At 40.8% G+C, this 24,645-nt stretch overlaps 1 protein-coding gene and 2 long non-coding RNA genes across 6 annotated transcripts; 1 reads left to right on the forward strand and 2 right to left on the reverse strand.

The window, feature by feature from the left end:
* The first annotated feature begins 968 nt into the window (after positions 1 to 968).
* LOC116801561 lies at positions 969 to 2,026 on the forward strand. Of its 2 annotated transcripts, XR_004362088.1 has the most exons (3): positions 969 to 1,052; positions 1,115 to 1,223; positions 1,408 to 2,026. XR_004362088.1 is itself a non-coding variant. In XM_032721943.1 (2 exons), exons 1-2 carry the CDS (start codon positions 1,172 to 1,174, stop codon positions 1,857 to 1,859), a joined length of 504 nt encoding a protein of 167 aa, XP_032577834.1. In that variant the 5' UTR covers positions 980 to 1,171; the 3' UTR covers positions 1,860 to 2,026. The 2 variants fall into 2 exon arrangements, 1 of the variants encoding a protein (XP_032577834.1); XM_032721943.1 differs by having other exon boundaries at positions 980 to 1,223.
* Positions 2,027 to 10,343: 8,317 nt separating this feature from the next.
* On the reverse strand, positions 10,344 to 13,865 carry LOC116801687. Of its 2 annotated transcripts, XR_004362171.1 has the most exons (4): positions 13,394 to 13,865; positions 12,257 to 12,433; positions 12,093 to 12,165; positions 10,344 to 10,902 (listed from the first exon to the last, which is right to left on the reverse strand). It is a non-coding gene; the product is annotated as an uncharacterized LOC116801687 (long non-coding RNA). The 2 variants fall into 2 exon arrangements; XR_004362170.1 differs by having other exon boundaries at positions 10,344 to 12,165; positions 13,394 to 13,864.
* Positions 13,866 to 17,061: 3,196 nt separating this feature from the next.
* LOC116801726 lies at positions 17,062 to 21,402 on the reverse strand. 2 transcript variants are annotated; one of them, XR_004362189.1, is made up of 3 exons: positions 21,237 to 21,402; positions 17,226 to 17,569; positions 17,062 to 17,145 (listed from the first exon to the last, which is right to left on the reverse strand). It is a non-coding gene; the product is annotated as an uncharacterized LOC116801726 (long non-coding RNA). The 2 variants fall into 2 exon arrangements; XR_004362190.1 differs by having other exon boundaries at positions 17,066 to 17,140.
* Between the last annotated feature and the right edge of the window lie 3,243 nt (positions 21,403 to 24,645).

Below are 24,645 nucleotides of genomic sequence, written 5' to 3' on the forward strand. Positions count from 1 at the left end.
CCCATACTATCATACTGACGTTATCCGGGTTATTGTTTAAATTGAAGAAAAAGAAAATTAAACTCCTACTTAAATCCATTTTAAATTCACTCTGAACCCCAATTGAACTCATGCACCGAGCTCAACAAATCATTGGCATTTCATTATTGACTAAGTATTCAAATGCCATTACGAATGTGGGCCACCATCCTGCATAATGGCCCGAAAGCCCAAGATCCCAACTCCGACTGGGCCACCCACATCATCTAATATTTATCGAGCCGAGCCACCTCCGCAGGGTGGAATCTAATTTGGCCGGACCACGACTGAGCCACACTGACAATTTTAAATCAATTTGCTTATTACAAAATGCCATCGAGAGATCCCAAGGCGCCGAGCGGAAACACGCAAATATGCAAATGTTGCAGAAAGCCAAAGTGCAGAATGCGAAATGCCAAATGCACAACTGCAAACGCACACACTCACACGAAGCCCACACACATAATCTATTTAATTAAAACTCTATTATTAGTATCTATTAAGTATGCAATGTGACAATCCGACAGGCGAGACATTTGTCAACGAAATTTTTCATTATTTTAATTAACTTTCTCTTCACTGTTCGCCAGCTGAAAAAATGGAAACCAAATAACAAAATCAGACCGTTTCGTGTGCAGACAACAAAAAGGCAATTATTGTTTTGCTATTGCATTTTTTGTTCGGTTTTGCTGCAGTCCATTGGGCGGCACTCCTTTTGCAGAGAGAAACCATTCCAATCCCCTGTCCTTTATCCTGCTAAATCACATTACTAGCCTGTCATGTGAAATGTCAACCGTAAAGCGTCCGTTGATTGTTAATTTCACTTTTATTACCACCACTCGCCGTGGATGTTGTTTCTGGCTTTTACCGCCATCGCTGTGGATCGCCACATTTTGTTTGCCATTGGCCAATTGTCGGTCGCTTTTGGCTTTCGGCTTTTGTCTTTGAGCCGCGTGGCAGGAGCAGGACCTCCGGTGGCAGGTCGCCCCGAAAGTCGCTCTAAATGGGCATACAGTTCGCCTGGTTGTTAGCCGGTTTGGATGACTTTCAGTTGCAGTTTTTGGTGCCCAGTGCAGCATTTTTGCCATTGTTTTAGTCATTCGACGAGGAGGCCATTCTAGTGGGTGATAATCGAAGTGGATTACAGCCCGAAATGGGAGATCGCTGTCAACGGAAATGGCGAAAGGGAGCTCAGGTGGCTGCAGGTAAAATCGTATTAAATAGATTTCTAAACAATCAGTAATAAGATTTAATAAAATTAATTTAACTTAAAATCAAGTAACTATTTGTAATGCATAGCCAGGCACCACATAACACCAAAAATAACTAAGTTCCTGAATTTAATTTCTAATTTAATAAATTATTCAATTGTTTAATGTTTGCAAATAGGAATTAAATCTGAGGATCCGCATAAGAGCTGTTTTCTTTACGACCACAATGATGACAGTGTGTCACCTGTTACACTTGGTCCTTTGTCCATTCTGGCCCGGCAATCAAGTCGGAATGGGCACACATCGGTGGAGGAAAAAGAGTCACAACGTGCATTTGGTCAATTGTCTCGTTTACAAATTGCCCCGCCGTCCGGGACACAAGCTCATTTTCATAAATGCAACGCCAGTGGCGAGTTCCAACTTGCTGCACGTGGCGTGTGCAACTGCGACCCCCGGATCTGCCCGATTCGTTGCCATTATCTGACAACTATTTCAGAACCACCCACTACCCAGCGCCACATAACCCACATCCACATGCACATCCACTTCCAACGTCTGTCACTTGCTATTCCCAAAGGTGCAAACAAAGTGATTATACTTAGCTATTGTTCCGACTGCTGGAAAAGGTGAGCTGGGAGTTCCGAGTTCTCCGGGAGTTCCTCGGAGTGGGAGTTCTCCGGGCGTTACTTATGCGTGCCGGCAGCGGGCAGTTCGGTTCGCTTCGGTTTATTAATTGAAATGTTAGTGCGGCCGCAACAGCAGCACCATCGCACCAGCCAGTCTTAAATAATAGATTTGTATCGAGAATTGCGGCCAAAACGATATGGCTCTGCAGATACGGACAAGTCAGATATTTGATGCTCATTAAGTTAAGTCAGACATTCGAAAACAAAACGCTCCGCACAGTCACAAACGCTCACCCTTTCCACGATAATGCCACTATACACGAGGTCCTCAGCTTCCCCTGGGTGAAGGATGAGATTAAGAAAAGCAGCAGGCAGTACATGCAGAGGCTTCAAGACCACCCAAACAACCTGGCACAAGACCTGATGGACACCAGTCAACGCACCAGGAGGCTGCACCGATCACACCCTTTGGACCTCTCTGGGATTAGACACGCAAATTAAATTAAATTATACACATACATTATTATATACTTCATACATACAATATCGACAGTTATTGTATAGTTTCGCAACAATTTATGTAATCAATTAATTCTCTACCGTTAAGTTTAGTCATCAAATTTAATGATTGTCCGCGAAGGACAGTTTTAAATTAATATATCCAAAAAAAAAAAAAAAAAAAAATTAAGTTAAGTGGTTTTAGTTTTTCCCCACCACTACAACCAATCTCCCTGCGCAATTTATTCTTCGTAGTTTTTCTCGAGGATTGGGGCAGCAGTTGCACTCTAAGAAATATCTGGGTTTTTATTCATTGCTTTATTAATGAAATGATCATACTACATATTTAAGTTGCCTCCTTAACTTCCTTAATTCCGTAAATATTACATATCAAAATATCGTGTCTTGAATATTGGAAGTTACATTGTGCAGCTAAACTTTATTCCCAGTGCAGAACTCCATGGCGGCTCACCAAAGAGGTTCTCCGAAGATGAATCGGTGCTCGTTTGTTTGGAATCCAGTGTCGCCGCAGTGGGTCGACTTACTCCGATATTGGGCATTATCTGGGGAGCCCAGATTCGTGACTTTTGTGGCCTTTGTCTCCGCTGAAAGAGTCGGTGCCGGTGATCCCCAATGGGATCTTTCTTTCGCTTTTTGTGTAAGGTGCACATTAGTAGTAATTTTTAATGGTTTACTTTTCGGTTTTGTTCGCGGAGGCTGTGAACGGTTTTTTATTTAAATTCGAATTCGTATTCGTTGTCTTCTCTACGATTTTAGTGGTTTATTATTTAAATGAGCCTGTGGGTTATTTCTTGGCTCGTCTTTTGTTCGCCCTGGAGCCTCAGATTGTTCGTTGTTCAAATTTAATCAATTTGATTTATTCCCCTCTTTCATATTGTGTTGAAAATATTGTTCAAACGCATTGTGTCCATCCGACCATCCATATTCCAAAAAACCCATATCGCATGGCATTCTACACGTGTTTTTTTATTTTTTGTGGAAAATGTGAGGAAGAGGCTTCCCCGAGGGAATTGGGAGGAGGCATTAACATAAGCAGCTGAGGGCTTAAACATTTTCTAAGTCAAGACCTTTAAAAGATAGACGATATTTTTGGAAGAGACTTTGCGTTTTTATACCCCCAAGATACTGCATTTCTTCAAGCCAAGATTTATGGTTTGCTAGAGCTTCTTTGGTGTTGACATGGAAAAATAAAAGTAATTGGAGATAAAAAAAAATGTAACTAAATACTCTATATTCAGAAAATTCATTTAAACTCATTTTGATTTATTTAGAAGTCCAAAGCTTTACTGTTCAAGCACAATAAGCAAATTATCAACCTGACTTGGGAAATAAACATTTTATATTCTTGTTTGTTTACTGAAACTATTTCATTGATCATTTTCAATATAATTGAGCCGTTAGCATTTGTAAGCGGAATGTAATGATAATTACGGATTAGTTATCTTTAATTAGGTAAATAATTTTCACATAAAACTAAACCAGTCGGCAGCTCATGGCTGTTTTAAGGTTAGTTATTATCAGCTTACTGGCTCTCCTAATGCATTAATTTAAATGCAACACAATTTTATTTGAAAGACTAGTTTTTTAATATTTACCAAGAAATATATTATATGACTGGGAGCTATTTTTGGCAAGCGTATGTTTTAGTCACACGATTTTCCATTGCCCCGATCAACTTCAGCATCAAATCCACTGCCCATTTGACTTCTTCGAGTTTCCCCCAATCAGTTGGCTTATCAATGGCAACTAACAAGCCTAACCAGCTACCACAAAACTCGACACCACCACCAGCGCGCCAAAAAGTTATCTTTATGGGCAGAATGCAATCGTTGAGCCAAGATGGCAAATGGAGAGGAGTTTCGGTTGGATATGGAGACGGAGATGGGGACACGACCACACCCCGTTGCTAAGTTCCATAGTCAGCCCACTTTGGTTGATGAGAAATTACATTTGAGCTGCGAGCAGCAGATGCCAATCTTATTAATGTTGTTAGTAGTTCCTGGCCATGCCAATGCCAATGCCTTGTCGACTAGCCAACATTTTTGCATGCAACAGCAACAAGAAAAAGAACAGCAACAACATCCCCCCGACCAGGCTGAAATGTATCAAATTTCAATGCACAATCATCACAATCAAAAAATAAAAATTCTGAAATCAACTTTTTCCCCCTCTCTCTCTCTTCACCCTTGGCGATCCACCTGGAGCTGGATGGGATTTGGAGTTGGATTTGGTCGTGGTCTCGGCTTTATTCTCCACTTGGAGCCTCACACTTGGCATTTGCCGGTGATGTTGCTGTTGTTTCTGTTGTTGCTGCTGCTGCTGAAGCGCTTGTTGTTGGTAATATAAGATACGAAATCAAAAATACATCATTGCCAACAAGTAAAGGCCGCAGAGGCTACAGCCACAGTTTCCAAAAGAGTCGGTGCACTGAGGAAAACGCTATGTTGAATATCAACTGGTTTATACATTTGATATATGTTATAAATATATGTCAAGATGTGAATCAAAGAACCAACTCCATCTTTTCTCCCTGTGCAATCGCCCTGGAGCTAAAGTCCAGCTTAAGCAGCTCCATCTGCATTCCCCGATGTCCGACGTCCTCCGTCCTCCGTCCTCCGTCCGATGTCCAGTGCCAGTTTTCAGTTTTCAGTTTGCGGAGTTGCAAGCCTCGCTGATTGTATGCATGTTTCGCTTTTCTTTTCGCCGCGCGCTAAATGAAGTAAGCAAACGTTGATTACATGGCCTCAAGTGTGCGCCTCCAAGAGAGGATTGCGGATTCCGAGTGGAGGATTGCGGATCGAATGATCGGGGAATCGAGGGGTCGAGGATCCAGAGAGCAGGCACCACAGTCCTCGTCGTCGTCGTTTTTAATGATGACTTCAAATGAGACGCTGTTTATACGTTTTTCATGCAGATACAGCCAATCGGGCGGATTTGGCCAAAAGGCCTTTCCACATAATAGACTTGATTTTCGTCTGATTAAACGAATGTTTGTGGCAGGCTCCACCTTCAGCCGCCTCGTCTTCGGGCTCGATTTCCTCTTCCCACCGAAGAAGTGTGTTAATTTTTAATTAGAGTTGTACTGTTATTTGTTGTTGCCTCGATTGTCCGCCAGTCCCCGATCAGCTTCAAAAAGGGTTAAGAATGCAATTGACTTTGGCTCGCCCTCTTGACTTCACACGGCCGCCACAAATTTGCAAACGCAACGAGACACGAGTCGGATTTTAAGGAGGAGTCCAGTTAAGATTGGGGGCTTTTGGGGGCATTTCGGTGCCTTAGGGACAACAACATCGACAGCCATATAAGGTGGGGCCAACAGCAGCAGCAGCAGGGACACAACCTCCTCTTTACAACTAACATGTTCTTAATTACATCGAAATGGTGAAGGTGAGGCCAGTTGAGGCCAGGTGAGCATTCGGTTTTGGCTTTGATCTGAATGGCACTAGGTACTGGGTCTCCAGTCGCCGTACTATTATTTTTATCATTGGTCACTACTCCACGCCGGCCATGATATGCAAATAAATAAATAAAAAGGCAATTGACAAGCTCATAAACTCACGGATTCGCGCCTCAAAGGAAACTCAATCTGCTAGATGCAAATGAAAACGCAATCATATTTTATGTATGAGCCGCCTGGCCTGACAAAAAGAGAAAAGCAAACAAAAGGAAAATCAGCGCGAATAACATGCGAAATACAATAAACTGGAGTCGCCTCACATGTGCCTGAAGATTGGATTGTTGGCCGCAGATGTTTTGGCCATTTCGCAGAGGGTGTCTCGTTGAGAGTGGGGGCCAGCAACATTAATCACAATTACCAGCTGATGTCATAATGTTACTTCGGGAAAGAGGAACACCAGCAAAATTCAACTCCAAATGAGTGGAAAAACTTATGCTTCTCTGAAAGCTATGGGTTTTATTTGGATATAGGTAGAAAAACACACTTTAATAAGGGATTGTAGTAAGTAGTAGTATATAGGATTCACGAGATATAGCTAGTAACTATTTGAAATACAATAGTTGAATCTCGAGTTTAAGTACTGTTTGAAAATATTTGATTTATTTCCGAACTTTCTCGCCCTGAGCCACCCTATTCCTGGTCATGTGGGGGGCTTTTCGAGAACGCATTTGCCTGGCAAATGCAATGACCATGCCACTCCGGCGAAGACAACAGCGAAGGTGTTAAGTTATGGCACAGTCTGCTCCACACAGCTGGGCATCCAATTTGGCCCACCACAGGCCGCTGCTCCCCGAACCGTTCCACAAGCCGCTCCTCCACTGGTGGCCACCTCCAACTCCTTGGCCAGAAATTAAGCATCAGCATCGCATTTCGCATTTGCCATTTGGTGTGTGTGTTGGAACATTCCAATGGCTCTGGGTGGTTTCCACTGCTGTCACTCTATGCACTGAACAAAATTAAGGCAAGAACCTAATTAGTAATTATTTAAAGCCTTATAAAAATCTCCACTTAACTTTTTTTCTGTGAATTCTGTGTACAAGCTTATTAAAACCCAATTTTAAAGACAAGTATGAACAATTAAATTACTATTTATTTTACTGTTCAAAAAAAGCAGGAAAAGGGGGGAATACGAGGAGTGATCCGACCACTCACCCCGGTTTGGGCCAACGAGCGAGTTACGCGATTTGATTTATGGCCCGTTGTCAAATTATCCCTGATAAGTCATTAATATATTTTGTTAGTTCTTATAGCCAGGAGTGCCTGCCCCTGGCCTCCTCAACTTCTGGCCATACCCTCCTCATCAACGATTGTTTGTATTTCTCGATTCCGACATTTGACTTTTGGGGTCCCGAACACTTTCGTTTGTTCCAATTCACATGGTCATAAAAACTGCGCCTAAATAGCTCCCGCTTCACAGTATAATTTATGTCTTTACCAGCTCTCAAATGAAGTGGCAAATTCACACTTTTGGAAAACCACTCGCCATCGCCCCCCTAAAACGAAAGGCAGTAAAAATGTAATTGTGTGGGATGAGAATACGAGTAACATCATCATAAAAACCAATTCACAAATCATAAATATAAATGAATTTCGTGCGGAGGAGCAATCGATTCGATCGCATTTCGCGTACAATAAAGCAATCTGATTTTCGTATCATAAACTTAAGTATATCTCTCCTAGTCGTCGGGACCCTCGGAACATTGGCTATGTGCCAGCCGTAAATCTTCCTTCCTATCAGCATCTCCCACAGATCCAGCGATCCAGAGATCGAGGTATCCACAGATCCACGGAGGTAGGCCGATTTCCAAGGGGTCCAGGTCCAGTGTTTGCGCATGCGCACGCGTTCGGGTTTGAGTTCGAGTTAGCCGGCGCTGATAGATTTATGGCGCCAAATAAAATGCCTCGAGACAACCAGCCAAATCACCAGGCTCAGCTTCAAACTCGGTTCGCTTCGGTTATTTGCTTTTTATTTTCTCGATGGTTTTCGGCTGGGAAAACAGGAGTTTGTGTGTGTGGGGGGGGAGTGGGAATGGGGCCTTTTGGCTGCCGGACCAGCTGCTTAATCAAATAGTAAATGCGAGAAGAGTGCAGTAAAACATGATCATTGACGATATGCGGCCATATTACAGCTCCATAAACTGCCGGGCATATTGGTTTTGACTCAATCTAGTAGCGATTTGGTTACATTTCTCAAAACCATGGGAAAGTAGCAAATTACGGACTAAATATACATGAAAGATACCAAGAAAACATCACAGAATAGTCTATCTACTATCTAGAATATCTACTCCATTATTTTATATTATAAATATATGTTTAATCTATAAATTAAATTACAAATCATGTAAAACCTGTACGAAACGTTCTAATCAAATAAATAATTTGATCAAGTTTACAACTAAAGGTAAACAATATTACTATATTACCATATAGTAGTCAAGCCACGCCCCGAAACAAATCTAATCACTTAGTGGATGAATCGCGGGCACGCAATTTGCAAATCGCCATCATGATCGCACCATAATAATTCCTCCGATACGATAATTAGTCGCAATGCGATTATAAAACATTTCCCAGACCGGAGCAAAAGATTGGAGTCTGGAGGAGTCCCCCATCGCGGAGGACACTGCGCATGAGTAACGCGCCGCCGACTCAAGATTTATGGGCTGACGCTCTGGGGGATTGTGGAATGGGTCTCCAAGTGGAGAAGGGGCCTCAAATTGGCCCAGGGCAGTAGATAAAGCTGGAGCACACTGGGAAAAACTATAAAGACTAAAATAAAATCAATTATAATGAAAGATTAACAACACTTTTGTTTGGGCTCCTGGTTTTGTAACTCAATCTAAACAGATATTTTGATTTCCCAAGTTGTAGACCGATTTCTTTCAGTGCATCGTTTGCATTTGGCTCTCCAGATGGCGACACTGCTGATGTCCGAAAGATCTTGACCGCTCAGCGCTTTTTGCTTTTGCTCCGGGCATGAGCGCTCGCTCTCGTAATTTATGCGCTCAGATCGTTGACATAATTGGTTTGGGGGGAGGGTTTTCCACGCCACATAGGCAAATTGATTGAAAACCTACAACAAAATCAACGGAGTTGCTAAGGAAAAAATAAATAAAGAGTCGAAAAAAGTGGAGTGAGGGAACGAGAACTTTTTCGGAGCGACATGCAACAATTTTTATGAAAAATAATTACACCTTTGTACTTTGTCAATCAAAGTGAACACGACCCAGACGGCAAAAGGCAGACAACATGTTGAAAAATCGGTACAACATTTCATTGAGTCAACACAAATGGGCCAGGCTAACTGACTGCGAGCCACGTAAATCTCATTTGAGCCTCCACTGACATGTCGCAGGATTAAGTTGTCAATTGGTTCGGAGTTGGTTTCATAGTGCCGTGCCTCGTGCCCCCCTTTTCCCCACCCATGTGGTACCAACGATTTCCCCTCGATGTGAGTGCAAAAATATTGAAATTACGGGGGGCTTAGCTTGCAATCTCAATACAATGATCGCATTTTGATGGATTCCCCATGATTTACGAGGCAACAACCAGTTAACCAACCAGCTAACCAGACGCTTTTGGGCCTCCAGACATCGAGCAGCAACAATTAACGAGCCCCATTTTAGGTGTTGCCTGCCACAGAGCAAAAGACGCAGCTCCTTCCACCTGCCAATAAAGATAATTTATGTACCTTCAAAAGTGTGATGGTGTGTGTCTGGTTAGTTGGATTGCAGGATTGCCGGATTGCTGGGTGCCTGATTAGCACCACGTTCTGCCATCTGTGGCTATAAGTCAATTAGTTGGGCGATCTCAGGCGATAAGATTGGCAAATGATATGCCATTGATTTCTAGACAAAAAGGGCAGGGAACTTTGGTAGATGTCTTCATCTGATTAACATTAATAAGGTAGATGCAATGCAATATATTTAATTAAGCTCATTTTTTGATTGAGGAGCAGATGTCTCCTAAATGAATCAGGAAATACTATAAACTAGACAATAAAACACAAGTTGTAATGTATTATATGCCAGCAAGTGTAAACAAAATTCTCTTAAGACATTAAAGTGGAAAATTCACACAGCAGTGTCAAAGAATAAAATCAAATTAAAACTTTTTATAACTTTGATTAAATTACACCAGTTCGCTGGCTGGAAAATCTGTCTGCGAAATAGTGCAACTTCCATACGGGCCAAAAGTTTTTTATCCTGACATTTATACGTTACCAATGGCCATAAACATAATTGCGCACGCGAGGCAATAAAAGTGGCCAACTATCAAAAATAGTGGAAAATACATGGGAGTGGTGTAGTTTTTCGCATATCACGACAATGATGCAAGCTGTCAACTTCCCGCGGTGTTCATAAAAGTCTTGTTTTGTTTTGGAGCAGCAGATACAGGCGAACGAACTCGCAGATACCCACACTAATAGATGCACACAGAAAAACAAGCTTGTTATTAAAATATAAAAACACATATTTTGTCATTCACATTATAATGTAGTTAATTTTTAATGGAGTTTTATAACAAAACCATGGAAGTTCTAGATAGAATATATTTAGCGTTATACTTTCCATCTTCTCTGAGTGCACTTCACCCAAACCCATGGAAAAACGTACATGTGAAGTGGGTGCCATTGCATTTGCATTGTTATCGCTCCGGATACGGGTCCCATTTTCAGCGGCAAGTTCGTCAATATCCATTTGCAGATTCTGGTTTCGCGACCCCCATCTTTCATGGCATGTGGCACATAGTGCACCCCGCCATCCCGAAATATCTATGAACTGCACATTCCTGTTGCATATTTGCGTTTGCAGCAGCGGCACTTATCACTTCATTGCAGTTTTATGATGCGTCAAAATTGATGCTTAACGGTTTTTCGCGTTCTCGCCGCATTTAGAGGCACTCCGTGTTGACGGTTTCTATCTGTGTCCGCATCTGTACGAGTATGCGTGCCACTTTGCGAGTGTGTGGGTCTGGGCCTGGTCGTGAACCATGGCCAATGCAATGAATTTGATTTTGATGTTGATTTGCCCGTCTGCGAAATGCAATTCCTCTAATTGAATGTTGTCTGGTTGGGTGGAGAAGGGGATTAGACTATGTAGCAGGGATTGAATTAATAAAAATCATCTGGAAACATCACTTTTCTAAAGAGATACAAATCTGCATACCTATTATTGATATATATTTTAGTAAATTATTCAAACTTTCTTAATGACAACGATAGCAATTAAAATATACAAATTTTTTTTATTTTACATAAAGAAGAATAAATCCACATTCCAGCTTACATATTTTAATAATGGTGACAAAAAATGCAATTCAATTCAACAACAAATGAAACATTCTCAAATTAAGTATGAGTTGACTTAATTACAATACCCCAGTAATTTTCCACTTTACTCTGACACATATCACCTTGCAGACATTCCTGAAAAATATAGCTGCTATCACTCTGACAATTCTCCCCTCATTATTATTGTTGCTTGTTTTTTTTATTTATTTTATTAGCGCCAAGGGAATTCCCCAAAAAATGCGGGGGAGAAGTCGAAGAAGTTCGACAGCTAGTCCCATTCCAGTTAGGTTTCGATTGATTTTATTACCGATTTTTAGGTGGTTTTTATGTTCTAACAACAATTTGGGGAAATTTTACGACAGAATAACTCTAGGGGCAAACAACTCTGTTTCCACTTTTATTTTCCGCCATTCAGAGGAACTTTTACGATCGTTTAATTGAATCGTGAACATATCTTTCGCTTTGATTTCCTCTATGATTTTTTTATTGTGCATTTTTTGTGTTTTTTTAATTTAGTATGCGAGTAACCAGGCAAATGAGCCAATGAAATATGGTTACGATCGCTGCGAAGCATTAAGTATTTACATCGACAACTCGTAAAGGGCGAGCATTAAAATCAAAAAGTGGGTTACTCAATTAATATGGCCTGGGATTGAGTCACTCGATCTGGGATCTGATCTTGTTATACACTCCCAGGCGAAAAGGAGCGACAGCTGAAAGTAAAACTGTACAATTTACACAACTGCCGAGCATGTGGCAAACGCCGAAGGACGAAAGACGAAATTACTCAAACAAAATGGTCGTAAATCGAGAATTTGACTTCTTGTCGTCAAAGTAGGCAAAAGAAACCACCACCGAGCGTTCGGCTTCAGGTAGAAGAGCCAGCCCAGCTATATGGCGTATATAGTTTCCCCCGAATTGTGCCGCCTGAGACTTCGGGGAAATAATACACAAGCAACACTTACCAACCGACCGACCGATCCGGAGGTTAAAGGTTATACCTCTCCTTTCAGAAGTCTTGTCCCTTTCCTTCTTTTTCTAGATCGAGGGGCGCAACCAGAAATTGAAACAAAACAATCAGCGATGCGCAAAGGATGCGTTGTTAATTTCATTTACCCCGAAAACTCACTTTCGCTTTCTGTGCCAGGAGATCCTGGCATCTAGGGATCTCGGATCCTGCCTGCTGCCATTCCAAAGGTTCGAACTACTCCACCGCACTCCATTCCATCAGTTTTATTTTGGTAGGGGCTAGCCGGCCATCCATCGCTGCACATGTAAGTCGACACCTTGCCCGGCGAACTATGACCTGGATAGGATAGGATGCACTGTGAGAAAAAGGATGTGCTTAAGGAAGCAGTAGAAAGTCTTGCACTCTGACCAGATTCAGTGCACTTTGAACAGCCAATGTGCTTAGCAAATTATAAGCATATGTTAAAAAAAAATCTTACACACATTTTCAGTTCAATGTGGTGTTCAATTTTAGGCAATACATTCCTGAGTATAAACGAAGGAATCATTTTTTCTTAGTGCACTACCAACCTGGCTGCACATCCTTTGATTTACACACTCTGGACCACAGGAAGAAAAGGGAAACCAACTCGAAATTTAACAACTGTCTAAATTTTACGATCATTTTGTGGCCCTTGTTGTCCGGCAGGGTGGATCGTGCGATTTAACACGTAATAGTTGATTTCGCTAATAGAAGGCCAATCATAAAAGCCACTTTTATATGCAATTTAAGTGCCCGCGGTTCGGGCCTATCAGTATCAGTATTTCAGCATCAAATTAAACGTTCCACACGCGGTCGCCCAGACATTTTACGATCCCACACGGATCGTAAAAATGAAATTTCTTCCTGCCCCTTCGCGTTTGCGTTGCGTGCCCCAAAATGCAGCAACGACTTTGGTTTATAATGGCCGGACAAGTTTTGTTTTTATGCGATTTCTTTTCAGCCTGGTTAGTTTTAACAGTAGTTTTAGCTGGACATTTAGATTGCGAATTGCCTGATGGCTTATATTATGACCGCAATAAAGTCCGATCGCAGATAATCCACAAAGGAACTGGGTGAGTCAGTTAATTCTCAAAGATTAGGCAAATTCCGCCTGATCCCATTAATTGGAAAGAAATTTACGAGTCAACTTTGAGCAGAAGAAAATTGAATCAATGAATGAAGTCGAGCAAATTTATGTTGGTCCTTGAGGAGATTAGGGAAAAGGGCAAACATGTTTTTTTTTTTAATTTCATGTCGGTTTACTAAAATACTTACATCAAAATGGGTCATCTTTTTAGAAAGAAATCGCATTCAGCGTGCTGAATCTCATAATGTGCAGAAAATATTTTAACATCCGTGAGCCAATAAAATCGGTCATCAAATTTTGCACGGCTATAAAGTTGGAGTAAATGGTTATCAATATAAAATTTAAATTCCCACCCTTGAACGTGGTGTCTCGGAATTTTGAAATCTTCCCACAGAAGCCACGAAAAAAGCCCCGTCACCTGTTGATTGACCTTTGGCCTCAGGTGAATCAGGAGCCAATTTTCCAGGGGGTTCAGAGGGTGGAGCGGAGCTACTTATCTGGCCAAAAAGCAAACAATCACAATCACTTAACCAAATCTCTCCTCAACAATGAATTCAATTCAGGCAACGTCTGCCACCCAGCGATCGAGTATATATATTGATACAAATATATATATATATATTTCCATATACAGACACTTGTATATCAGTGATTGAGCGATCAGTTAAAACGTTTCTTTTTATTTTATTTTTTTCCATGAAGTGAAGCAGAATGATTGAGTGGCTTTCATAGACCGACCTGCATGTTCCATTCCATTCTCCACCAAAGGTATTTCCCATGATTATTTTTGGAGGTAGAGCAAAAAAGATAAAGGAATACAGTGCGGCGAAAAAATGTAAGACTAATAAATAGTAAGTGTTTAATAAATTTGTATACGCAGTACAGTCGATGCTGTATGTATTTCAAAGGTATTTATTAAAGCAAATTCATATGTTTAAGAATGTATTACTGTTTTGAATTGGAAAAACTCTGTTTATTTTCTAACATTTTTCGTGGTTATATATTACCATACCGCACTGTACCAGAACAAAATGCGTAACCGCAACATTAAGTCGCATTAGGCAGTGTCAAAAAAAGCATTTACCTTTGCGGTAGAATGTTTGTCCGATGGTTTTGTTTGCCTCTGGCCGCTCAACTGCTCCACCTGCAATATATTTCAATTGCTAACTTGACATGTCTATCCGTCCGTCCGTCTGTCCCACTGTCCCGCCGAACGTTTTGGCCCACTGTACTCAATCTGGAGAGGGCTCAAGTGGCTTAATTACAAAATACCTGTCTATGCTCCACCTTTACCTCCTGCCCCCCAAAAAAAGAAGCCCATCAATTAGGGAAAACACTTTTGGGGAGCTGTCAGTTTTGACCACGTGGCCAAGGATGCAGTTGGGTGTATATGTATGTACATATAGTAAGGCCCATAGATAACCCGTGCTTAATGAAACCGTCGATAAGTTGCTCAACTTTAAGCGGCATACTTGTCACTTTTGACAGGTTCGTTAATGCAGCATGTTGCACGTTGCTTCAGGTTGCTGCTTTTTTGCTAGGTGTGAAATGCCCTATTAACCGGAAATTTACGATCCCGTCGTGGATATGGATATGCTTAACCCAAAGCAGACAACCTGTTATGGTCCGAAAGTCCTTGAAGGCCACAAGGCCAACACTCAATAAATTAACCCTTACCCGAAATCCTCCTCCAACTTGCAGTTCTAGTTCTTGAAAAGGTAAAAATCTTGTTGTTCCGGTCGTAAAAACTTTGCCATTGTTTTTTTGGTCGATTCGCAACTTTACGACTTTCCGAGTGCATCATCGAATGGGAAATGGGAAAACTCTGTAGCAATGGGCCCGAAATGAAATATCAATAAACGGCGCAACAATTGAATTTACACCAAACAAAACTTTTTGACAGCTTGTAAAGGCAGACTGGAGGGGGTCTGGGTCTATTCCTCAGGAAAAGATTGCTGGAAATGGTAGGACCGAGCATTCGGGGAACAAGGGAGACATTTTTACGATGAGCCCACGGCGAAAGGGTCGCTCGAGGGTTATGTACACTCGCCTCTAGTCATAATTTTCTATTTATCGTGTAATTTGTAGCGCAATTTGTTGCTCGTAAAACTCTCAAGTGAAAATACCATCATCGTCTTTAGCGTCATCGTAATCATCATCATCGCACTGAGAGCCCATATAAAACTCGTAAAATGTGAAAGTTGTCTCTGTGTCTCGGGACTCGGGGTTTTGTTCGTGTAAACATCAGGAATTGACATCATAAATGGTTCTGGCCGAGTTCATTGAATTTATAGACATCCTCGCACTCATGAAGTCACAAAAATGTCCAATTCATCAGTCGTAAAAATTGTTAAGGGAGATTTTCCAAAGGGAAATCGCTGTAAGGTGAAAATGTTGTGGTCGAGCCAATTAGTAATCCGTTTTAATCACCTTCATTAAATTTGAAATGTGTGTCATTTCAAATGTAAATAATTTTTTTTTTAATATAAAATATAAGGCTTATATTATGAATAAAGCATAAAGTTGATAAAATCAAGTGGAAGCTATTAAGGAAGTATGTCTTATTTTTTTCTATTTCTGAAGTTAATAAAACCTACAACGAACTTGCATTTATTAAAAAAAATAGGTACATAAAGGTAAGCGGCATTTCCGAATCAGTCGTATAAATCAAGCCTTTAACCTTTGAGAAAATTGTTTTTCGCCCAATTGCTCAATAAACATTTTTTGTGCAATTTTTTGGTAACGCACACAGGGCGTATACGCAATCGGGCAGATCGAAACGCACACACTCGCAGTGGCCATATCCATCATCACCAACACAGACGTGCGCGCAGACACACGAAAGTATTTTGCAAATTTGCGCTCAATTAATTGCAAATAATTCATTTGTTGTTCGCCACGGATCAGAAAGAGATGGCCGCGCACTGGGGTATTTTATGGCATTTTGATTTGATTTTTGTCAAACAACTGGGGCTGCGGCAGAGTTTTCCCCTCGCCAGCGCCCCCCAGCCCACCGCCCGCAGAATCCGAGTCTTTTGATTTATTGCCGACCTTGTTATGTGCAGGCGCATTAGCGATATATCCATTTCACTTTCCATAATGGCATAATGGTGGCGGGTTCGAATGGAGACCACCCCTTCGGCCGCATAAGCCCACGGGCGAGAGCGAGACAACAGGGGCTTTTCCAAGCTGTAAAGAGCGGAGGGGAAATGCGCTCGCCCTCTCGCACTCTCTCTCTCTCGCTCTTTCTCTTTTGGCGGCTTCGGCTTTTCCCCTCGCTTTTTATGGCAAAACCGAAGAGTGCATCCGAAAGGAGGGGAAAGCGGGGCCACTCATGGATGCCTTTCGATCGCCAGGTAACCGGGCATTAATCGCAATTTATGAGTTTTGATAATTAGGAAACGCGATTAACAAGCCAAAAACAACGTCATCGTTGGCCTGCTGATTCCAAAATGAAAAGGTGGCTTTTTGCTCGAGAGTTAATGTTATTTTTCTGTCGCCTTAACGGCGGAGATGTTGCTTATCTCCTCCTTTTTCATTTTGCGAGTTTTTTTCATATCTGCAGAAATGGCGATCTTAACTGAATTTATCATTTACTTGATATACTCTTTAAAGAAATATATAAAAATTATGTTATTTGTAAAAATAAATTATTAAATCAAACGTTTGGCTTATGTATAATAAGAATAAGTATAATAAAGTGTAATAAATTTATATAATGAAAGATATATTTGGTCTATATCAGATATATATCTTAAAGAGTAAACCGAAATGTCTCGCTGAAATTTAAATTTATTTACTTATACATATATAATACATATATAAATATATACATATATAAGAGCATACAAATCAGCTTACTTGTATAAAAATTCATTGTCACCCCAAGTTGTGAATAACTTTTGCCGCTTACCTTTTTTGCTCCAGAACCGAAACTGCACTGACAATTAAATTTAATTTGACGTAAATGCCAATATTAAAAATGCAATAATTCTGCTGAAACAGCAGAGTCGTACTTACGTATTTGCTCATTCCAAAAATCCTGATTTCAATCCCCACAGCTTTTCCCCGTCACTCGGCTCATGGCTTTTAACTTTTGGCTTTATTTTTAGTCGCGCTCGAAATCAATTTATAAATTTCGTTTCATTCGGTTTTTAATCTTTGAGGTTGCTGTTTTTATTGTTTCTGTTATGCAAATGGCCGGCGAGCAAGAACAACAAATGTTTTATATTATTTTTGGCCAGCTTAGTCAGCCGGTTTGGCAGCATTTCCTTGCTTGGGTATTTTATGGCATTTTGCAAGATTTAAGAGCATAACAGTTCTCCAGTCCAGTTCGTAGCCAAATGTGAACCATAAATGTTTAACTAAATAAATAAAAAAGGTCAGCGGGCTCGAGCATATTTTGACTAATTGGACTAAATTTCGGATATGAAATTAATGGATAGATTGGAGTTAATAAAATACTCGTGAAATCGGTTAAGATCCAGATAATTTAGCTGTAATTCAACTCAACAATTGAAGAAAAAAAAACACATTATAAATCTAGTTCTTATTATTTGTGGTATTATTCCATTTGAGGCTCTCATCTCATGTTGTTTACTTTAAATAATTCACTGTAGTAAAATATTAAGAACAAAAATACAAAGTTTGAATATTTAAGCTGTATTAATATAAGTCACATTTTCCAAACTTAAGAGCGGTTGTTAAAGTGCACAGATTTTCCGAAACCCTCAGTTTACTTAGCCCGACCTTGAATTTCCGCAAATTGTTGCAGTTTGCTGCTCTTGCTTTTCCCCTACGAGAGTCAACTCCTTTTTGGCTTTTGTTGCGGTCCGAACAGATTGAATTTTTGGCATAAAGTTTTTAGCCAGTCCCACAGAGTCCGAGGACTTTGCAAAGGTCTCCGAGGCTGAAAGTCCACAAACTGTGACCCAAACGATAAGAGGGGTCCCCCAAAAGCCCAAGAAAAAACAGGAATGGGGCCCAAACTAAGAGTAATTGGTTACGTTGCCTTATCGAAATACACACAGAAAACTGGGGGAGTGGTAACAGCGTTTAATTAGAGTTTGCTCCTTATTTATTTATTTATTTGCCGGCCAGCCAGGAGCGGCAGCCTCCTCGGCCAACTTCCATTTCGGGTGACCACATCGCAGTTGCTCCTGGGCAGCTCATGTTGCTCCTGTGAGTTCGGTGCGACTCTTGTTTTCCTTGGCTGGACTGCATTTTTGTGTGCTGACCATTAATAATTTCATTGAGTCGATGTGCTTGCTGCTGTTTGTTTTCCTCAGTTGCTGTTATTGTTGTTGTTTGCACAACAGCAGCAACTTGCAACAGCAGCAACATCGACGCAAAGGCGGCTTCCGTTTGGCAGTCCCCCCGGAAAACTTTGCTTCCTGCTCCAGCGTTTTTTATCAGAACTTTAGCTTTGATTTTTGTATATTTCAACAGTACACAATCAAGGAATCGAAACAATATAAGACATCATTTTCCGCTATGAAGTGCCAAGGAACTAAATCTGGCGTTTCTTTCTTTTAATAAAGTGTGTTGCATCCATTAAAGAGTATATTGTATAGGTTTTTATAAAATAGTTACATTTGCTTTGGCATTGCGTTTCCCTCTTTTGTTTCCTTCAATTTACAATCGAGAATTTTTTGGCACTTGCAGATTGCATCCAAATGGACACGCCTCGGAAAATCCATCCCACTGACCACTGCCTTGCCACCCGAAACCCCCACACCCCTGGAAAATGACCCATGTTTTCGGTTGCTTTTCCTTCGCTGCTGTTCTGCTGCTGCTGGTCATGCGATAATAATATTTGTTATTTACTTTGGCGGAAGGAAAAACAAGAAAAAAATCAACTACAAAGAAAACCTCGAAAAAATAACGGAAATGCACACAATGCACATTTATTTATTTTGTGCGTTTCTTGTTGTTTCTTTAGTCAGTATTTTTCTTCGTCGGGTTTCTCATTCCCTGGATTCTCAATTAGATTTTCTTGACATTTTCAAAATAAGTTTCTTTCTGGTGGCATTTCTCTTGCAATTTTCTTTCCAAATTTTTTTTGACATCATTTTAGGATATTAAGCTCGACAAATAAGATAAAAATGAACTGAAATGTCATTAGCAGGTTGTTATTGCAAAATGATTGAATTTATTTCCAATAAAAGATTATATTCTAACCAGGGTTTATTCATATGTTCTATTTGCTTATGCATTGTAAAATATGTTGAATTTTCAATTGAAATATTCTCCCTTGACGAATTGAAGTCCATTTAGCGACCGCGTGTAATCCTAGAAATGGTATCTCATTCCTTAATTTAGTTATTAACATGATGCATCTTCTTACTGCCCGCCTCCATTTGGACTAAGTAGTTTTTCATAGGAAAACGATTTCCTCCATCTGTGTAAAAGTGATTTTCACTTCATTTCGATGGGCTCACTCCCCTGGAAAACGGCACCCCCGCCCCCGATTGCGCCCTTGACAGTTTCAAGTGGTTTTCCAGGGCAATCAATCAAAAGGCAGCCAGAAGAAAAACATTTTCCGACAAATGTGCCAGGAAAAGATCACCGGTCCAGAGAGGGATGAGTCACTTGGGAGCGGGATGAGGATTTCGTATATTCGATTTTGAATTTGAATTTTGTGTTTTGGATTTCGTAGTTTGTACTTTGGAGGATTTGTCTGGAGGGGTGCACAACACATGTGGTCACAATCACATTCGGATGGACCAAAGACTTGGTGCATCTTAATCCCCGTTGCCTTCCGCTCATTTGCATTTCCCAATCCCAATGTTTTTCTTCCTGACTTTTCCTCAACATCAGAGCTGTGTATCTTTTTCTAACTTCTAGCCTTTTTTCTTCTTTTCATTGCAGGTAAAGTATGATCAAAATCCTTGAGCAGGTAAGTGAGTTAGGATCCTTAAGTCCCTTGGAAATTAACTTTGTGGACAAAAGTTTTCAAGCCTGATAAATATTAAATTATTTATATACTTTTCAATTCGCAAACTATTTCTTTATTTTAAATTGGCTAATATAAGAGTGTGACGTCGTGTAATATCAAAATAAACCGACTAAATGTTGTTATAATTATCCTTTCACTCCGTTCACTGTATACAAAAATATGGCATCGAAGGAGACAGCCTAAATTTAAACGACATATATTGTGATGCCGGCGGTGTCCTTGAGATTAGCGGGGTGGCAGTGGGCGATGGGCGGTAGGCGTGTGTAGACCACGCTTGTTGACAGGCCCGTCGGCTGGCCGAAATGGAATTGACACTTTTGTCGGCGGCTGTCAAAAGCAGAGCGAAATAGTCGAAAATACCAAAAGGACATCGTCCTAGATGACCCGGCACATTTGTTTAACCAGCAAATTTGCCATCGATTTTTCTTCGGGTCAGTTAAAGTAGGCTGAATAATGACTGGAGAAAACTTAAATAAAACTCGCAGGACCCTGGATGCACAGAACAAAACAAGATATTGGTTTTGTAGATCAATCAAACACTTTGTAAATACCTCGGATTTTAATCTTTGTTCTGCATATTTCTTAATTTAAATAGCTCACAGCAATAAAAATCTGAGGAATATCCTTGTTTCTTTCTGTGTAGAGGGTGTGAGTCGCAATAGATCAGGTAGATTTATGAACAAGTGTCCTAAGCCTTTTATGGGCCTTCTCAAGCGTTGAAAGTCACAAAAAAATTAGTAGGAAGGAAGATTCATGGAAGATCAAGGAACTGCCAAAACAGGTAACTATGCAGGTAAACTGGTAACTTCCACGTTCAAAATACAGCTCCTTTTGACAGGACCTCCATATGAATTGTATAATTTTTAGACTTAGGTTAAATGAATTGTAGGTGGCAAACGGAATCAAAATTAGTATTCGCGCGTTTGTTAATACATTAAAATAAAAATTATCGGTGCAAAAAACTAACAATGTAACAATAGAACAATAAAACAAAAATAACTTTAAATATGCAATAACATAAATATACAGACTAAAACTACAAGGACAACAACGTTAAAACAATTATAACTTACATATTATAAGAGTAAATCACGATTTGAACGACTCCATCCCTTTAAATAAAAACAGTGAACATAAAACTCTAAATACTGAAGATCCTGAAACTCCAATGACTCTCAAATCGTGTAACATGCCTAGTCTTGCAATGGCTGCACAACTGTGAAACAGCTGTAAAACGCGTTGCCATAAAACACTTAGTGCCTCTCGCTCCAACGCAACTGCAACGCATGCCATCTCGCTCGTGGCTCTCTCCTGCGCTGTTCGGCGAATTCAGACAAAAACAAACCATTAAAAGCGCGGCGAAAAGAGCGCGTGCACTTGTCTGTCAAGATTATGGCGGTTTCAGTCACTTTGTTGCTGTTCCTGTGTGTTCGCTGTTTTTTTTTTCGTATTTCGCAGCGACGGCGAAGAAGAAGAAGAGCGCCGACGGCAACTCCTATTTTTCTTCATGTGCCATTTTTTTGTTTTTGGCTTTCTGTTTCGGTTCTTGCTTGAGTGAGTGAGCGGGAGCAAGCGAGATGGCGCCACATCAAGTTGATATCGTGTCGTCGTCTTCATCTTTTGCTGTCGCTCGTCGTTTGCGTTTGATAAATTGCGTTTATAAGAAAGAGATGAATTGTCATGCACACAACACACACTTCTCTGCCGGCGTCGACGGCGACGCCGACTGCGCTGCCGGCGTTAACATCACTGTAGGTGTTCGCAAGAGTGTGCCTGTGTGTGTGCGTGAGTGTTTAAATCATATTGGCTGGCCCCCCAATTGGTGTGAGTGCACGTGTATGGGTGAGCTTTCCCTCTCTGCCCTCTCTTTCGCTCGTCTGGGATTGGAAGTTTCCAAATGCAATTTTCCTTGAGGTTTTCCCGAGTCGGTTCCTTTTCGGCTTTCTTCTTTCATTTTTTTCGCTCGTTGGGTGGAGGCCCAGCCCCTAAATTCGCTCGCTGCCCCTCTTTTGTCCGACCCCCCCACCCATTCGCTCTTCTCGCCTCTTGATTGTTTTCCTTTTTCGATGATTTAAATTTCATGGTCCCTTCAATTTGGCAAAGTTCTAAATATTAAATTAAATTCCAGCTTCATTTGCAAAAATTCTTGAGCTTTTCTGGAGCTGTCCAACGTTTTTAGGAACAATCTTGAGGTTCACATGATGTTCAAATGATATGGAAAAGAAACGATACCTACATACGTTAATTTAAAGCTCATTATTATTGAATTATTTTGAAAATGACTCATACATTTTGGTAAATCAAATTTTAACGAAAATTTATGTTATTCAATCTTCAGAGTTTATATTTAAATAAAATCAACGCTCTATTTACATTCTTCGAAATTCAAGTTATCTGTTCTTATCAAATTTCATCGGAAAACATAATGACACTTCGCCTAATTCTGCGAAACAAGTAAATTCTAGTACTATATTAATGCTTCTCAGAAAACCTTGAATTTTCTTAAACAAATCAACTTCATTTGATTAACATTTCGTTGGGATCCTTGAACTTTGCTACCGCGATCGATCTGCTGCTTTTCTGATTTAATTTGGTCACCGATAAGTCCGAAAAGTTCCCACACTTAAGCGTTTCACTAATTTATTGCACTTAATTGATTCGATTTTATGTGATTTTTGTTTCACATAATTTACTTGTCTTTTCGCCCGAGAAGACTCACAAAAGTTGGCCGTCTGAAAAAGCCAAAAAAAGCGAGTCCCGAAAAAAAAAGGAAAAAAGCAACCGCAAATCAATCAAAGTCTCATAAATTTGTCAAAGTGTTGACAAGACGCAAAAACAGAGCACCTATATCATGCATAGTTCCCAAGATTTTGGGAGTTTGGGATTTCGGGATGAAATGGCAACCAGATTAAGTGCAACATCATCTTTTTGACCAGCGAAAACAGACACGGGAAATCCTTTTGGCGAGCGTCGGAAAACAAACAAGGCTATTTTTCATTTTCCTAAAAACGCCGGCCAAATCGCCCCGTCTCTCTCGCTCGCCAGTATCCCCGTCTCTTTCGGCGTAATGGCAACTGCAGCGCCAAGCCAAAAATACGCTGGTGAAAAATGGCCTGGGAATATGTGTTAACTGCTTTTTAAACTGCCACGAGGACGACGACACGACAGTAACAATAACAGCAACAATAGACAGTATTTCGGACTGAATACGAAGATGGGCATACCCCGTTACCCTGTAGTTATTGGTAAAACAAATTGGACTAATTTATTTCAGTTTAAAATTTACTGTCTGAAAAGATGTTTACAATCACGCCTAAGATATCACAATTGACTGAAGATTGACTAAACATACATGTCATAATGTTGAAATAATACAAAAGTACGTTTCCTCAATTTTTCTAGTTTTTTGAGATGTAACACCTTTCGTACAGGGTATATAAAAACCAAATGAAAGTAGATTCGCCAAACAGGAGCGCAGAATGACCTGCAGAATATGCAATTTTAAGCGAATGTTTTTGACAATTTACAGGAGCGCAGAATGACCTGCAGAATATGCAATTTTAAGCGAATGTTTTTGACAATTTATCGCCGTGCCATTTGTTGTTGTTCCCCAAGAAGTAGGAAAAAGAGAGAGAGAAGAAACTCGAACAGCTGTTTGTTGTTGTCAGGATCGCATATCCTTCCAAAGTGGCCAGATCACCGTTACAAGCAAAAGGAACGCAATAAAGGAACTGCAGCGAAAAGTTTGTTTTTGTCGTCGCCGTTTCTTCTTCTTCTCCTTAGAGTTTCTTCTCTTTTTTGCCGCTTTTCTTCGAAGGCGTTGCCTATTCGCGCAAAAGTGTGTGTGTGCGAGTGTGTGTGTGGGCCCGAGTGCGCCAAAAGAGAGCGAAAAGTGAGCGAAAGCTGAAGCTGATGGACAACTGAAGCTTTCTCGCTGCCTTTCAACCTGTAAAGGTGCGGCGAAAAAGAGCCAAGCTGCCAACTGCCACTCACTCAAGCGAAAATAACAAATGGGATTGGTTTTTGCTGATTTTCGACGCCGACGCCGGCAGAGGGGCGAAAAACCCATAAGCCGTCTCCTTTTGGCCAAAGCCAAATAAATTTCAAACGCGGCGAACATTGCGCAAAAAGAGGCGAAAACTGAGAAAGAGAAAGAGATAGAGCACCGCTGTACGGTACTGTATATGCATGCGAATGACAAGTGTGTGCATGACAGAAAAGGCGTACCAACAAATCAGTCATCGTCGCCCAGGACGCGAGCGCGCCTGCGCAGGCAATTCGCCGGAGCGTGCGCATAAACAATATATTCCTCTCGCTTGCACTCGCTGAGTTATGGCCAAGAGCGAGTTAATGGCACAATTGTTGCATCTGAACAGAGCAGGGCAGCTGCATGATTGACAATCATGCCGCACCGCTTGCACTCGTGGCCTTTGCCGTTGTTTGTCGCTCACCGCTCTCTTTGCTGTTAGTTAACAGCGATGT

This window comes from Drosophila sechellia, chromosome 3R, assembly GCF_004382195.2.
Source record: "Drosophila sechellia strain sech25 chromosome 3R, ASM438219v1, whole genome shotgun sequence".
In the NCBI taxonomy this organism is placed as follows: domain Eukaryota; kingdom Metazoa; phylum Arthropoda; class Insecta; order Diptera; family Drosophilidae; genus Drosophila; species Drosophila sechellia.